The following is a 16773-nucleotide window of genomic DNA, read 5'->3' as shown; positions in this document are numbered from 1 at the left end:
AAATATATAACAAAGGAAAAAATTATTAACTTTGCATTATAGAAAGAATGACTTAGGTCTGGGGATGTGGCTCAGTGGTAGAGTGCTTGCCTAGCATGCACACAGGGCCCAGGTTAAACCGTCAGCACAAAATGAAAGATAAATAAATAAAGAATGAAAAGTTTGATTTAAACAACAACAACAACAACAACAAAAACCCTCCAAAATAAGAATATCTGTTACTAAATGCAAAAAGTAGCACACAGATATGGAATAAAAAGTAGAAGTAGTTCCATTATAGTATTTAGAATGAATCACTACTACAGACATAATTAAAAAGATAATGTTCTAGGCCTATATTACTCATTATATGAGTTATATTATTTTTTCAGAAAAATTAACCAGAAGGTAAACCCCATGAGGGCAAGGACTTTTTTCCTCCCTACTTCTATATATTAAAAGCCTAGAGCAATATTAAATAAATGTATGTTGAATTTTTTATCTATTTTTTTAAAAGAGAGAGAGAGAGAGAGAGAGAGAGAGAGAGAGAGAGAGAGAATATTTTAATATTTATTTTTTAGTTATCGGCAGACACAACATCTTTGTTTGTATGTGGTGTTGAGGATCGAACCCGGGCCGCACGCATGCCAGGCAAGCACGCTACGGCTTGAGCCACATCCCCAGCCCCTATGTTGAATTTTTTAAAAGGAAAAGGGACAGGAGGGAGGGGAGGAAACCCAGACCCTGCAGCACCTCCCTCCGAGCGCAGCGCACCCGGCTGCCGCAAACTCGTTCCCCAGGCCTCCTCCCACCCTTTCCAGGCCACCGCTTCCCACCTCTGGCCCGGCGGTCCTCTGCTCTCCTACCTTCTTTCTACCAGCTTCTATCTTTCTCCTTCTTTCTTCGTCCTCTATGGCTTCTGCGGGGTAGGCAGGTAAATAAAGCTAAAGGGAAGGCAAAAAAACAACTTCTGTTAACACATTATTGCAATTGGTGAAAAACCACAAGAATGTAGGAATACTAATTCTAGATATAAAGTCACTTGTGATAATTTTCAAATTATAATACTTCTAAATTTCAATTAGTTTTTCATGACTCAGAAATGACACATTCTGATTTTAGTACACACTAAAATTTCTATTTTGAAGTAACAGTGTAATAAAATGAATATTTGTAAATATCCATCAAAGATCATGTCAAATATCATGTTATCAGTATTACATAAATTATTTATCCAGTATAATAATTATATCTAATACCTCTATAGCAAATATTCAGTTAGTTCTCCTCTAATTCAGTTTAAACATATTTATAATGCCCCACAATGAGTTGGTTAGGATCTATCTCCAAGTACTTTCTGGTCATCATGTTGCCCACTGTAGAGTTGTCTTGAAGTGCCTGGACTGTTATGATCTGCTCTGAGTTCGCTGTTCAGCCCTGAGTACTAGTCACAATGCAGCAGGTTGAAGACAGCCTACTGGAGGATTGTCACAACCTTCATAACTAAGATTCTCAACTTCTTATCTAAGATTTCTTTCATAAGTTTGCAGAAGAGTTCTCAAACTTCACCTCACTCCCCTCCATTTCATTCTTCTCATCCTCATCTTTAGTTAGTTGCAGGCCTTCCCACCAAATCCCCCAAGCTACAGCATGCAATACTCACCAATACACAACCTGAAAGCCCTGTTTCTCCACTCCACAAAAGCAGAGTTGCTATCTGATCTTTGCTCTCTTCAGTGATGAGACCTGAGTCTCCTTCAGGCAACAGACATTTTTGACAGAAAAGTGATCTCACCTCCAGACTGGGAGGTATGATAGTCAAGCAGCTCAGAAAGGCATCAGTAGTTATTGGGAGTCCTCAGAGCTTCCAGGTTTTAGAGAGTTTTAGAGAATGCCTCTGACATTTTTTTTTCCTGTAGTTTTCTTTATTTTGTGCCAGCTCAGAAAAAAGCTCAAGGCAAATTTTAACAATGTCTTTGTGAATGACTTTCAAGATTTTGCTGTGCTGGAGCATTTTCTTGGGAGATGTTCAAAGGCAGGTCCTCAGAGTCAACCACACCATGGATAAAGTTGAGATAATTCTGGTTTGCAAGTACAAGGCTAGCCTGAGCAACTTAGCAAGTCAGTTTCAGATAAAAACAGCTGGGAATGTAGCTCAGTGGTAGAGCATCCCTGGGTTTAATCCCCAGTAACAAACATACACCCACACCCAAACAACAAAAATAAAAACTGTAATATGTTAATTTAAGAACATAGTTTATCGAGCTGGGATTGTGGCTCAGTGGTAGAGCGCTCGCCTAGCATGGGCAGGACCTGGGTTTGATTCTCAGCACCACATTAAAAAAAAATAAAATAAAATAAAGGCATCGTGTTGTGTCCATCTACAAAAAAGGTTCATATTCATTCTCTCTCTCTCTCTTAAAAAAAAGAACCTAGTTTTTCTATTAGAAGCCTACAATAAATTCAGACTTATGAAATATACTAAGTTGCTTAAACATTCAGAGTAAATAATAATTTTCCATGTACTCTAAATTTGGGAGCAAAGAAATGACAATCATATCTAAAAAGAATAAGATAACAAAGTGATACTTATTGCAAACATGTAAAGAAGGCAGGTATTTCTTAAGAGACCAATGCCTATTTTACAGTTTATCACCTAAAATAAAAATCATCATTGTCAGGCATGGTGATGCACACCGTGCATCAGGAGGATCACAAGTTCAAAGATAGCCTGGGCAACTTAGTGAGAATCTATCTTAAAATAAAACTGAAAAGGGGCTGGGAATGTAGCTTGGTGACAAAGTGCTTTCCTAGCATGTACAAGGCCCCGAGTTCAATGCCCAGTAACACACACGTACACACATGCACACATACACAACACTACAGCAACATTAATTCCAATAAACACATTTTATTAAACTAGTATTCAAACATTTGTAAAAAGCATTACTATAAAAATCATACTAAATTATAAAATTTTTACTGTGCTAAATGGCTATCTTAAAATGGTCATGGGTCCTAGAAATGCAGACTCACTTTCCTAAAAACCAAAATAGGGCTGCTATATAATTAAGGATTAAGCAATTCAAACAGTTAAGACTTTAGCTAACCACTGGAAAAAGATACAGCAGTAAAATATAATTTTCACTTTTTCAATCCATTTATATTATATTATGTTAAGTTATATTAAATATATACAGAAGCATATAAATTTATAAGAAATAAAGTACCAACAATCAATAATTTCAAAAAAATATCAATTTTATCTATGACATTTTTAATTGGGATATGTTAGTCTTACCTCCGAAGTGTAATCATCTGCTGTGGTTGAAATCTCACTTTCCAGCTAAAACAAAAGTAAAACATGATTACAATTATGACATTTTTCCCCTGCTAAATATCATACTTTACAAAAAAAAAAAAAAATCCTGCTTTACTAAGACATTGCTGTTAGTAACAATGATAGAAAATTCACAAAAATACTATTAAAAAACTAGTAAAAATTATCCAAATCTTTAAAAATTTCATTTCATTATGAATTACAATGACTTATAATAATGCATATAAAATTTATCACAAGGCATTGTTATAAATACAAAAGTACCAAGAACTTTTACATATATAGTAGATGTCATCTGTAAGCCAAAAGCATCAAAGACACCATTCCTCTAATTTATGTAACTCTTTTAAATAAAACTAAATCCTTAACATGCCATCAGAAAAATTCAAGTTCTTTAAAAGAATTATCAGTTCTTGATGCTAAAAAGTCAATGACTTTGTCAAGCTTCCCTCAGGTGGATGCTAATGACTTTTCACTGCCACTACTTTCTAGTTAGGGGTAGAATGTTTTAAAATCTGGATGAATACTTACATCACCAGAAAAGACTTGTTCATGTTTAAGCGTTTCTTCATTGTTTAGAGTTCTCATTATTGTGGATTCAGGCATCACGGCCGATCCAACACCCTGAGAACTATTTATGAACATCTCCTCACTCTTTGATTGATCAATATTCAAGCCATGAACATCATTTTTATTGCTTGAGGTTTTCTTCTTTTTTGGCTTCTTATGAGGGTTTTGTCCATCCAATCGAGCTCTTCTTTCTCGAAACTCGGCAAGCTACAGGAAAAAGTATCATTAACATCAATGATAATTTTTCTTTGGGATCACTTTCTTTAAAAGATCAAACTATCACCAAATTAAAATGATGATAATAATATAGATGACTTCACAGTTTCAGAATAACTATTGGATTGAATATTCGGGTTGTAAAGTTTGTAACACTAGGTACTTGTGAATGAACTTATTAAATATTGAGGGGTAAGAAATGAACATGTCAAGTCTAAAGAAGAGGAAATTAGAAATTAAAAAGATAATGTTCTAGGCCTATATTACTCATTATATGAGTTATATTATTTTTTTCAGAAAAATTAACCAGAAGGTAAACCCCATGAGGGCAAGGACTTTTTTTCCTCCCAACTTCTATATATTAAAAGCCTAGAGCAATATTAAATAAATGTATTTGGAATTTTTTATCTATTTTTTTAAAAGAGAGAGAGAGAGAGAGAGAGAGAGAGAGAGAGAGAGAGAGAGAATATTTTAATATTTATTTTTTAGTTATCGGCAGACACAACATCTTTGTTTGTATGTGGTGTTGAGGATCGAACCCGGGCCGCACGCATGCCAGGCAAGCACGCTACGGCTTGAGCGCACCCGGCTGCCGCAAACTCGTTCCCCAGGCCTCCTCCCACCCTTTCCCGGCCACCGCCTCCCACCTCTGGCCCGGCGGTCCCCTGCTCTCCTACCTTCTTTCTACCAGCTTCTATCATTCTCCTTCTTTCTTCGTCCTCCATGGCTTCTGCCTAAAGAAGAGGAAATTAGCTGAGTTAGGGGAATAACTATTCTATAACCAGAACAGGGGGATAGAGGGACTCTCATTCACAGTATAATCTCTGGATTTAAGATTATATGAAAATACACACAAAAACAAGGAGCTCCAAACACACTTGTTCTGTTCTACTACTTTATACAAAAGATATTGTCTATAATTATCTTTTATACAAAAAAGATAATTAGCCTATTAGCTATACAAATGCTCACTGCAGCCATATTTATAGTGGGAAAAACTTACAAGTAACTTAAAATTTTAAACAGCAGTGTTTTATCATTTGTCTGTCATCATCAGAATTTGTACCAAACCCTAGTCATCGATAACGTTATCATTTACTTAATATATTTTAAACAGTGTATTTTCTTTAAATTGAAAGTTAATATCACTTGTTATTTCTTTTAAGAGATAAATTGAAAATAAAAGAAATGATAAATCTATTATTGAAATTTTAGTTAGAGGTTGCTGAAGGCTATGAAAAAAATGGACAAAATAAAAGACTGTTAAAGACAGACAAGCATCAAACAGATTTTCGTTATCATAAGCAGAAAGAAAACTGAAAACGGTAAAAACTTTCTTACAATACTATCCAAAGTTTTTTAAGACCTAAAATATTTTCTTACCACCTAAAATCAGAAGTACACATTATATACCAGGTAACACTAGACTAATTATGGTGAACTTATATTAAAAATACCAATGCAAGCAATTGCTATTAAAGACTTTGTGATATAATAGCAGGTATAAAGTAGTATTGTAGCATATCTATTTCTTTTCATGAAAGGAAAATTATACTTCATTTTTAAAAAGATAAGGCAAGTCTCAGGCTCATAGCTTTCAATGATTATATCCAGTATGAATTTAAATATCATTATATTCATAGGCATAGATAAATTCTGGAAAACTACAACCTTAACAACTTTTGTTTACATTTGGAGTTCAGATTACAGGTATTTTTCCTATTGCTCACTTACATTTTATTTATTTATTCTTATGAATTTTTTTGATGGACACAATACCTTTATTTTATTTATTTTTATGTAGTACTGAGGATCAAACCCACAGCCTTGTACGTGCTAGGCAAAGGATCTATTGCTGAGCTATTACTGTATTTTTTTTAAATAGAGTTAAGTTTTCTGATTTTTATATAAAGCAACTACTGACAAAGACTTCTTAAATTTAATTTGAGCTCCTGAATCACTCTTAAGAGGAGAAAAAAGAAGACCACATGTAAGTTCCTTTCTGCCTTAAAAAGAGGAAATATATGCTTAGAATTACCATAACTATTAACCAGACCAATTACAAAGACAGCAAATAAATTTCTTATTATCTAAAGTATTAAAGCAATCTTGCTAATGTTACTATCAAAATATGTGGCAAATATATTATTTATAAATAACATTTTATACTTAAATTATCTGCTGTAGATGAAGAAAAGCATATAAACATGTCCTATTCCCTTAATGAAGATATTTAATTCATAAGTCAAAATAGCAAGCACGCTATGGCTTGAGCCACATCCCCAGCCCCTATGTTGAATTTTTTAAAAGGATAATTTATCTTTTATTGAAAAGTCACCACACTAAGCAAGATCATATAAAAGGCATATCTAATTCTACTTTATTAAAATGTTCCATGGTTTCAAAATTAAAATGAACAATTTTCAAATTACTTGAATCACTCTTAAAAGGTGAAAGATAAAAGAATGAGACTAAGTAAATTTCTTTGTTCCTTAAAAAGAGGAAATATATGATTGGAATTACTGTAACTATTAAATAGACCAAATACAAAAATGGCTAATAAATGAATAAGAACATAAAAAGAATCCTTCTCACTATAACCTCCCTCCCTCCACCAAGAAAACCAAAACAGAACAAAAAGTTTCTCATAAAAATAATATCCACAATTGCTTTCTGGCAAGACTACTGTTTTATAAAAATGTGAAAGGAATAAGATCGTATCACATATTCAATTATTTATAGCTATTTAGTTTTATTTTAAATTTGAAAAATGGCAAGCTAGCAGATAAGCATAAAAATCTGAATCAATTAGATAACCATCTGATACTGAAATGATGCACTTTAAATTACTGAGAAAACATTTATTCTAAAACATGCTGAAAATTCAGACTACAGCCATCTGTGTTTGTCATTTGGAAGCCAATTATAAAAGTGTTAACATGTGTAGTCACAGAAATAGTTGCAAGATTTACTGGAAAGATATTATGTTCACATATTTATCTTTCAAAAGTAGACCAGATCACAAGTAAATGTCTTATCTTGACCAGAACATGAATAGACAACTGAATATAAATATATTGAGTTCCTTAAACTCAATATTTATAATTTTATAAATGATCATTCTCAATAAAACAATACATTTTCAAAATGTTATATATAAAAACATTCCAAGTTTTTATAATGTTCCTTCAAAAATAAATGACTAATTGAAGTCTGTTTTGTGTATTTTTGTGTGTCCATTGACTATTTACTACATGCCAGGCACTGTGCTGGACATCAATGAAACACATGGTCTCAAAAGTAGAACTTCACAATACAATGCCAAACTATTATTAAATGGAGTTAGAAATAAGGGTTAAAGCACAATTTCTTAAGCCTGACAGTCATTCATATATACATATATGGACAGCGAGAAGAGAGAGAAGAGGTGTATTGTGTTATAGGAAACTGTATTTTCCTGATTTTCTTTAAAAAGGCCTTCTGAAAGAGATGTGTTGTAGTTTTATGCCTGGAAAGCATAAAAATTGGATTTATGTCAGGTTGTAAGTATATAGTTCAGTTATTTAACAAATACTTATTGACTGCCTATCATGAGCTATGACAGGGCATGCGGTGATAAATAACACATATGAACTCTCATGAATTGTAATCCAGTAAGAAAGATAATATTAAACAAATAAAGAAATATGTACATTCAAGTTATCAAAAGTGCTTTGAAGAGAAAGTATATGCATTAAAGACAGCATACAATGGAAATTCAATTTGTGGGACTGTGGGGAGAGGTCAGAAAACATCTTACTGAGACAAAAATGTAGAAGCTGATATATAAAAATCAATTTGTTAGGGGCTGGGGTTGTGGTTCAGCGGTAAAGCGCTCGCCTAGCACATGCGAGGCCCTCAGCACCACATAAAAGTAAATAAACAAAATAAATGTATTGTGTAGAAATAAAAAATATTTTAAAAATCAATGTTACCTGATCAATATCATAATCAATGGCAAAACAAAACAGAACTAGAGTATCTGACTCCAAATCCAACCTTTCATTATACTAATTTGCTTTCTATGTATTTTTAGGTCCTTTTTCATAGTATTTCACAATCCTAGAACATTAATTTTAAAGATGTGAACAAATGAAATCGCCAAACTGACAAGTGTTTTTTGACGAGAGGAAAAACAAACGTGAAAATGCACATACCTCAAAGAGAATGTTACAAAAATATGTAATCTGGTAATCTGTATAGTATTTAAAAATAACTATAAAAAGTGATTTTTATGTTTTTCCTGTAGAAAATGGAAGAAATCCCAAATAATTCTAATTATGGTGACTATTTGTTCTTTTCAGGGTTGTCATTAAGCCTTTCAATATTCCTTCATGGATGATAAACAAGAAGCTATATAAACTGTCACAGAAAAACTTTGGTGGCCTAACCATGGAAACAAAAAGATTATAACCCAGACCCTGCAGCACCTCCCTCCGAGCGCAGCGCACCGGGCTGCCGCAAACTCGTTCCCCAGGCCTCCTCCCACCCTTTCCCGGCCACCGCCTCCCACCTCTGGCCCGGCGGTCCCCTGCTCTCCTACCTTCTTTCTACCAGCTTCTATCTTTCTCCTTCTTTCTTCGTCCTCCATGGCTTCTCCGGGGTAGGCAGGGAAAGAACAGGGAGGGGGTCGGGGGTAGAAAGGAAAAACCGGTTCAGACCGAGGTGGGTCGGCTAGCTCCGCGATCCAGGCCGCAGAGCCCAGCCGGGAGCTGCCTCCCCGCCGGAACAAAACCAGTCAGTCGCTGCAATCACTGGCGAGTCGTCCTCGTCCACACCAGTACAGCAGCAGTCAACGCCATCTCCGTCTCCATGTAAACACAGAGTGAGGCGGGAGTCAAGACACGTCACAGTGTGCAGGCGCCTCAAACGCCTCGTTGCCTGGCAGGTGCGCCCGCGGCCCCTCCCCACCCACCTCGCGGGGCCGAACATTCTAACCCAGTCCTTAGCGCGGGGGAGGGGGGGCTCCAGCCTCCCAGGCGACCCCCACCGTGCAGGGGATTCAGTGCTTCCAGAACACAGCTGCCCCGGCCCGCCCCGCCACTCCGACCCGACCTGCCTCGACCCGGCCCGGCCCGCCCCGCCACGCCAAGCCGAGCCGACCCGCCCAGACCCGGGCCGGCCTGCCCGCCGGCCCCGCCACAACGACCCCACCCGCCCTGACCCGGGCCGGCGCCGCCCGCCCCGCCCCGCCCCGACCCGCCCCGACCCGATCCGATCCAGGCCGGCCCCGCCCGCCCCGCCACGCCGAACAGACCCGCCCCAGGCCCGCCCCGCCCGCCCCGCCCGCCCCGCCACGCCAACCCGACCCGGCCCGGCCCGCCCCGCCACAGCGACCCGACCCGCCCCGACCCGGGCCGGCGCCGCCCGCCCCGCCCCGCCCCGACCCCATCCGATCTGGGCCGGCCGCCGGCCCCGCCATGCCGACCCGACCCGCCCCGCCCCGCCCCGCCCACCAGACCAGGGCCGGCCCGCCCCGCCACGTCGACCCGACCCGACCCTGGCCGGCCCGCCCCGCCACGCCGACCCGACCCAACCCGGGCCAGCCCGCCCCGCCACGCTGACCCTACCCGACCCGACCTGTCCAGTACCCTCCTCTGCCGTCCCTCCCGTCCACCCCATCCCCTGCATTCCCTCCCAGGCCCTGTCCTTTCCCTTGAGTCCCTGAGTCCGGCCGGACCTCTCGCCATCACTCGTGGTCTCCCGTTGCAGGGCCTGGCTCCTTGCTTGAGCCCAGGCCGCTCTTCGGGAGGACCCTGTCCCTGTCCCACCCTCTCAGGCCCCTTGCTTGGGCCCCCTCCTGTGCCTGCCCTCTGGTCCCCTGGTGCTCTGTGTGTCCTTGCCCTGCCGAGAAACACCCCCTCCCCTGCTTGCCCCTCGCCTGGGCTCCTGGATCGGGTCCTGGCTCTCCCCGCACCCCAGCTTGGGACCCAATGTCTCCCCCTCACGGTGCCCTCCTTTGGCCCTTGTTGGCCCTCCACAGTTTGTCTCCCGGTCCCTTGGTGAGCAACTAGTCCCCTGGGGCAGCGGAGTGGCCTTGTCTGGCCTGTGCGCCCTGCAGGCTCCCAATGGGAAACACAGTCCTGCCCCTCCCCGGGCCCCCTTGCTGCCCGCACCCTGACACCTGGCAGTGGACATTGGGCCTGGCCTTGCGCCGCCGCTCTCCCCCGCGACGTGCCCTCCCTACCCCCGCCCCCACCCTCTGGCCTTGCATGCTGCCCCCTACCCCCGCGGAGCCCTCCCCAAGCCTGACCCTTCGCGCTCCAGGCCCCTGAGCCCCTGACCGCGTTCCTCATGTCGCCTGGCGCGGCTTGGCGTCGCCTCTGCACTGGGGGCCCCTTGCTTGGGCCCCCTACCGCGCTGCCCTCGGTGTCCCCCGCGCCTCCCTCCATACCCCTCATCCTGCGCCGCTCCCATCCTTCCCTTCCCTGCATTCCCCTCGCACGCGCGGTCCTGGGGTCGGTGCACTCGGTCGGTGTGTGCGTCCTCCTGCATAGGGTCCCTCCCCTGCCTGGGCCCCTTGCTTGGGTCCTGGCACTCACCCCTCTCCGCCCCTACCGCGACCCCCCGCGCCGAGAGCCCTCCCATCGCCCTCCTCCAGGCCCCCGTCCCTTGCCAGGCCCTCTTTGCCAGGTCCCTGTCCCAGGAAGCTGGGTGTTGGAGTAGGGGGTTGAGCTCCCAGTCCACCCCTCACCCAGGGCAGAGGTCACTCCCCCCTCCGCAGGGGAGGCTTCACCAACCTGGGTGTCAGGGTGGGGGGTGGAGCTCCCGCCTCCACTCTGCACCTAGGGGAGAGGGCACTCTGCAGTCTGTTAGAGGTAGAGGACATTCCCCCCTCTGGGGTGGATGCGCCACGATCCTGGGTGTGGGTGGGGGAGCTCCCACTCGGCACCCAGGGGAGAGGGCTCTCCGGACTCCAAGGGAAGGCCCCTCTAACTTGGGTGTTGGAGGGGCGCTCCCCCCCCAAACCCAGGGAAGAGGGCACTCCCCCTCCAGGGGCTAGTCCCCTCTAACCTGAGTGTCTGGGGGAGTTCCCCAGTGCACTGGGGGCACAGGGGAACTCCCCTCTCCAGGAGGGAGGAGCCTATAACCTGGGTGTCTGGGGGAGCTCCCTTGTGCACCCACCACAGAGGTGCACTCCCCACTCTAACCCTAACCTTAACCCTCCTGGGGGAGGCCTCTGGAAGATGGGTGTTGGAGTAGGGGGTTGAGCTCCCCCTCCACCACTCACCCAGGGCAGAGGGCACTACAAACTCCACAGGGGTGGCTAAACCAACTTGGGTGGATGGGTGGGGGGTGGAGCTCCTGCCCTCACTCCACACCTAGGGGAGAGGGCACTCCACCCAGGGGGGGAGGCCTCTCAGACCTGGGTGTTAGTGGTGGTGGGAGCTCCACCACAGCACCCAGGAGAGAGGGCATTCCATCCTGGGGTGGAGGCCCCTCTAACCTTGGTTTGGGGGTGGGAGCTCCCCTCCACACCTGGGGAAGAGGGCTCTCCCGAATCAAAGGGGGAGGCCCCACTAACCTGGGTGTGTGGGGGGGAGCTCCCCCCTCTGCACACAAGGGAGAGGGCAATACCGCCTAGGGGGGTGAGGCCTCTCCATCCTGGGTGTTGAGGTGGGGGGAGGAGCTCCCGCCCCTAACCCCTCACCTAGGGGAGAGGGCACTCCCCAGTCTGGTAGAGGTAGAGGACATTCCCCCCTCTGGGGTGGATGCCCTACTAACCTGGGTGTGGGTGGGGGAGCTCCCCCTCCGCACCCAGGGGAGAGGGCTCTCCCAACTCCAGGGAAAGGCCCCTCTAACTTGGGTGTTGGAGGGGAGCTCCCCCCCTCAGCACCCAGGGGAGAGGGCACTCCCCCCTCCAGGGGCTAGTCCCCTCTAACCTGGGTGTCCAGGGGAGTTCCCCAGTGCACTGGGGGCACAGGGGACTCCCCTCTCCAGGGCGGAGGAGCATCTAACCTGGGTGTCTGGGGGAGCTCCCTTGTGCACCCACCACAGAGGTGCACTCCCCACTCTAAACCTAACCTTAAACCTCCTGGGGGAGGCCTCCTGAAGCTGGGTGTTGGAGTAGAGGGTTGAGCTCCCCTCCACGCTCACCCAGGGCAGAGGGCACTCCAACCTCCACAGGGGTGGCTTCACCAACTTGGGTGAAGGGGTGGGGGTTGGAGCTCCTGCCCTCACTCCACACCTAGGGGAGAGGGCACTCCACCCTATGGGGGGAGGCCTCTCAGACCTGGGTGTGAGTGGTGGTGGGAGCTCCACCACAGCACCCAGGAGAGAGTGCATTCCCTCCTGGGGTGGAGGCCCCTCTAACCTTGGTTTCGGGGTGGGAGCTCCCCTCCACACCTGGGGAAGAAGGCTCTCCCGAATCAAAGGGGGAGGCCCCAATAACCTGGGTGTGTGGGGGGGAGCTCCCCCCTCTGCACACAAGGGAGAGGGCAATACCCCCTAGGGGGGTGAGGCCTCTCCATCCTGGGTGTTGAGGTGGGGGGAGGAGCTCCCGCCCCTAACCCCTCACCTAGGGGAGAGGGCACTCCCCAGTATGGTAGAGTTAGAGGACATTCCCCCCTCTGGGGTGGATGCCCTACTAACCTGGGTGTGGGTGGGGGACCTCCCCCTCCGCACCCAGGGGAGAGGGCTCTCCCAACTCCAGGGAAAGGCCCCTATAACTTGGGTGTTGGAAGGGAGCACCCCCACTCAGCACCCAGGGGAGAGGGCACTCCCCCCTCCAGGGGCTTGTCCGCTCTAACCTGGGTGTTGTGGGCAGTTCCCCAGTGCACCCAGGGCACAGGGGAACTCCCCTTCCAGGCGGGAGGAGCCTCTAACCTGGGTGTCCAGGGGAGCTCCCTTGTGCACCCACAACAGAGGGGCACTCCCCACACTAGTCCTGACCATAACCCTCCTGGGGGAGGCCTCTGGAAGCTGGGTGTTGGAGTAGGGTGTTGAGCTCTCCCTCCACCCCTCACCCAGGGCAGAGGGCACTCCCCCATTCCCAGGGGAGGCTTCACCAACCTGGGTGTCAGGATGGGGGGTGGAGCTCCCAGCCCCACTCGGCACCTAGGGGAGAGTGCACTCCACCCTAGGGGGGGTGGCCGCTCCGACCAGGGTGTGAGGGGGGGTGGGAGCTCCACCTCAGCACCCAATAGAGAGGGCATTCCCTCCTGGGGTGGAGGCCCCTCTAACCTCGGTTTCGGGGGGGTATTGGGGTGGAGGGGGGAGCTCCCGCCCATAACCCCTCACCTAGGGGAGAGGACAATCCGCAGTCTGGTAGAAGTAGAGGACTTTCCCCCTTCTGGTTGGATGCCCCACTAACCTGGGTGTGGGTGGGGGAGCTCCCCATCCGCACCCAGGGGAGAGGGCTCTCTTGACACCAGGGGAAGGCCCCTCTAACTTGGGTGTTGGAGGGGAGCTCCCCCCCTTCCACACCCAGGGGAGAGGGCACACCCCCTCCAGGTGCTAGTCCCCTCTAAGCTGTTTGTCCGGGGGAGTTCCCCAGTGCACCCAGGGCACAGGGGAACTCCCCTCTCCAGGGGGGAGGAGCCTCTAACCTGGGTGGCTGGGGGAGCTCCCTTGTGCACCCACCACAGAGGGGCACTCCCCACTCTATTCCTGACCTTAACCCTCCTGGGGGAGGACTCTGGAAGCTGGGTGTTGGAGTAGGGGGTTGAGCTCCCCCTCCACCCCTCTCCCAGGGCAGAGGTCACTCCCCCCTCCGCAGGGGAAGCTTCACCATCCTGGGTGTCAGGGTGGGGGGTGGAGCTCCCAGCCCCACTCGGCACCTAGGGGAGAGTGCACTCCACCCTAGGGGGGGTGGCCGCTCCGACCAGGGTGTGAGGGGGGGTGGGAGCTCCACCTCAGCACCCAATAGAGAGGGCATTCCCTCCTGGTGTGGAGGCCCCTCTAACCTCGGTTTCGGGGGGGAGCTCCCCTCCACACCTGGGGAAGAGGGCTCCCCCGACTCAAGGGGGGAGGCCCCACTAACCTGGGTGTGTGGGGTGAGCTCACCCCTCTGCACACAAGGAGGAGGGCAATACCCCCTGGGGGGGTGAGGCCTCTCCATGCTGGGTGTTGGGGTGGGGGGAGGAGCTCCTGCCCCTAACCCCTCACCTTGGGGAGAGGGCACTCCTCAGTCTGGTAGAGGTAGAGGACATTCCCCCCTCTGGGGTGGATGCCCCACTAACCTGGGTGTGGGTGGGGGAGCTCCCCCTCCGCACCCAGGGGAGAGGGCTCTCCGGACTCCAGGGGAAGGCCCCTCTAACTTGGGTGTTGGAGGGGAGCTCCCCCCCCTTCCACACCGAGGGGAGAGGGCACACCCCACTCCAGGTGCTAGTCCCCTCTAACCTGGGTGTTGTGGGCAGTTCCCCAGTGCACCCAGGGCACAGGGGAACTCCCCTCTCCAGGCGGGAGGAGCCTCTAACCTGGGTGTCCAGGGGAGCTCCCTTGTGCACCCACAACAGAGGGGCACTCCCCACACTAGTCCTGACCTTAACCCTCCTGGGGGAGGACTCTGGAAGCTGGGTGTTGGAGTAGGGGTTTGAGCTCCCACTCCACCCCTCTCCCAGGGCAGAGGGCACTCCCCCCTTCCCAGGGGAGGCTTCACCATCCTGGGTGTCAGGTTGGGGCGTGGAGCTCCCAGCCCCACTCGGGACCTAGGGGAGAGTGCACTCCACCCTAGGGGGGGTGGCCGCTCCGACCAGGGTGTGAGGGGGGGTGGGAGCACCACCTCAGCACCCAATAGAGAGGGCATTCCCTCCTGGGGTGGAGGCCCCTCTAACCTCGGTTTCGGGGGGGAGCTCCCTCCACACCTGGGGAAGAGGGCTCCCCTGACTCAAGGGGGGAGGCCCCACTAACCTGGGTGTGTGGGGGGAGCTCACCCCTCTGCACACAAGGGAGAGGGCAATACCCCCTGGGGGGGTGAGGCCTCTCCATCCTGCGTGTTGGGGTGGGGGGAGGAGCTCCCGCCCCTAACCCCTCACCTAGGGGAGAGGGCACTCCGCAGTCTGGTAGAGGTAGAGGACATTCCCCCCTCTGGGGTGGATGCCCCACTAACCTGGGTGTGGGTGGGGGAGCTCCCCCTCGGCACCCAGGGGAGAGGGCTCTCCTGACTCCAGGGGAAGGCCCCTCTAACTTGGGTGTTGGAGGGGAGCTCCCCCCCTCCACACCCAGGGGAGAGGGCACTCCCCCCTCCAGGGGCTAGTCCCCTAACCTAGGTGTCTGGGGGAGTTCCCCAGTTCACCCAGGGCACAGGGGAACTCCTGTCTCCAAGGAGGCAGAGTCTCTAACCTGGGTGTCCAGGGGAGCTGCCTTGTGCACCTACCGCAGAGGGGCACTCCCCACTCTAACCCTAACCTTAACCCTCCTGGGGGAGGCCTCTGGAAGCTGGGTGTTGGAGTAGGCGGTTGAGCTCCTGCTCCACCCCTCACCCAGGGCAGAGGGCACTCCCCCCTCCGCAGGGGAAGCTTCACCAACCTGGCTGTCAGGGTGGGGGGTGGAGCTCCCGCCCCCACTGGGCACCTAGGGGAGAGTGCACTGCACCCTAGGGGGGGTGGCCCCTCCGACCTGTTTGTGAGGGGGGGTGGGAGCTCCACCTCAGCACCCAGTAGAGAGTGCATTCCCTCCTGGGGTAGAGGCCCCTCTAACCTCGGTTTGGGGGGGGAGCTCCCCTGCACACCTGGGGAAGAGGGCTCTCCCGACTCAAAGGGGGAGGCCCCTCTAACCTGGGTGTGTGAGGGGGAGCTCCTGCCTCCGTACCCAGGGGAGAGGGCACTACCCCCTGGGGGATGAGGCCTCTCCATGCTGGGTGTTGGGGTGGGGGGAGGAGCTCCCGCCCCTAACCCCTCACCTAGGGGAGAGGGCACTCCCCAGTCTGGTAGAGGTAGAGGACATTCCCCCCTCTGGGGTGGATGCCCCACTAACCTGGGTGTGGGTGGGGGAGCTCCCCCTCCGCACCCAGGGGAGAGGGCTCTCCTGACTCCAGGGGAAGGCCCCTCTAACTTGGGTGTTGGAGGGGAGCTCCCCCCCCTTCCACACCCAGGGGAGAGGGCACACCCCCCTCCAGGTGCTAGTCCCCTCTAACCTGGGTGTTGTGGGCAGTTCCCCAGTGCACCCAGGGCACAGGGGAACTCCCCTCTCCAGGCGGGAAGAGCCTCTAACCTGGGTGTCCAGGGGAGCTCCCTTGTGCACCCACAACAGAGGGGCACTCCCCACACTAGTCCTGACCATAACCCTCATGGGGGAGGCCTCTGGAAGCTGGGTGTAGGAGTAGGGGGTTGAGCTCTCCCTCCATCCCTCACCCAGGGCAGAGGGCACTCCCCCGTTCCCAGGGGAGGCTTCACCAACCTGGGTGTCAGGGTGGGGGGTAGAGCTCCCAGCCCCACTGGGCACCTAGGGGAGAGTGCACTCCACCCTAGGGGGGGTGGCCGCTCCGACCAGGGTGTGAGGGGGGGTGGGAGCTCCACCTCAGCACCCAATAGAGAGGGCATTCCCTCCTGGGGTGGAGGCCCCTCTAACCTCGGTTTCGGGGGGGAGCTCCCCTCCACACCTGGGGAAGAGGGCTCCCCCGACTCAAGGGGGGAGGCCCCACTAACCTGGGTGTGTGGGGGGAGCTCACCCCTCTGCACACAAGGGAG

The 16773-nt window shown here is 50.0% G+C and overlaps 1 protein-coding gene across 1 annotated transcript in view; it reads right to left on the bottom strand.

Annotated features, from left to right (window-relative positions):
* LOC308640089 (uncharacterized protein) overlaps positions 1-16773 on the bottom strand; it is a gene marked incomplete at both ends in the record, with an annotated part of 145288 nt that overhangs the window by 36912 nt on the left and 91603 nt on the right. The window contains 4 exons of the mRNA XM_081312127.1: positions 846-923; positions 3281-3325; positions 3851-4096; positions 4783-4839. Of these exons, the coding sequence (XP_081168253.1) occupies positions 846-923; positions 3281-3325; positions 3851-4096; positions 4783-4839 (426 nt within the window). The remainder of the gene's footprint in view (positions 1-845; positions 924-3280; positions 3326-3850; positions 4097-4782; positions 4840-16773) is intronic.

This window comes from Spermophilus citellus (genome assembly GCF_964194105.1).
Source record: "Spermophilus citellus genome assembly, contig: SCAFFOLD_122, whole genome shotgun sequence".
Taxonomy (NCBI): domain Eukaryota; kingdom Metazoa; phylum Chordata; class Mammalia; order Rodentia; family Sciuridae; genus Spermophilus; species Spermophilus citellus.
The sequence above is the reverse complement of the archived record's forward strand: the minus strand, read 5'-3'. Positions and strand labels throughout refer to the sequence as shown.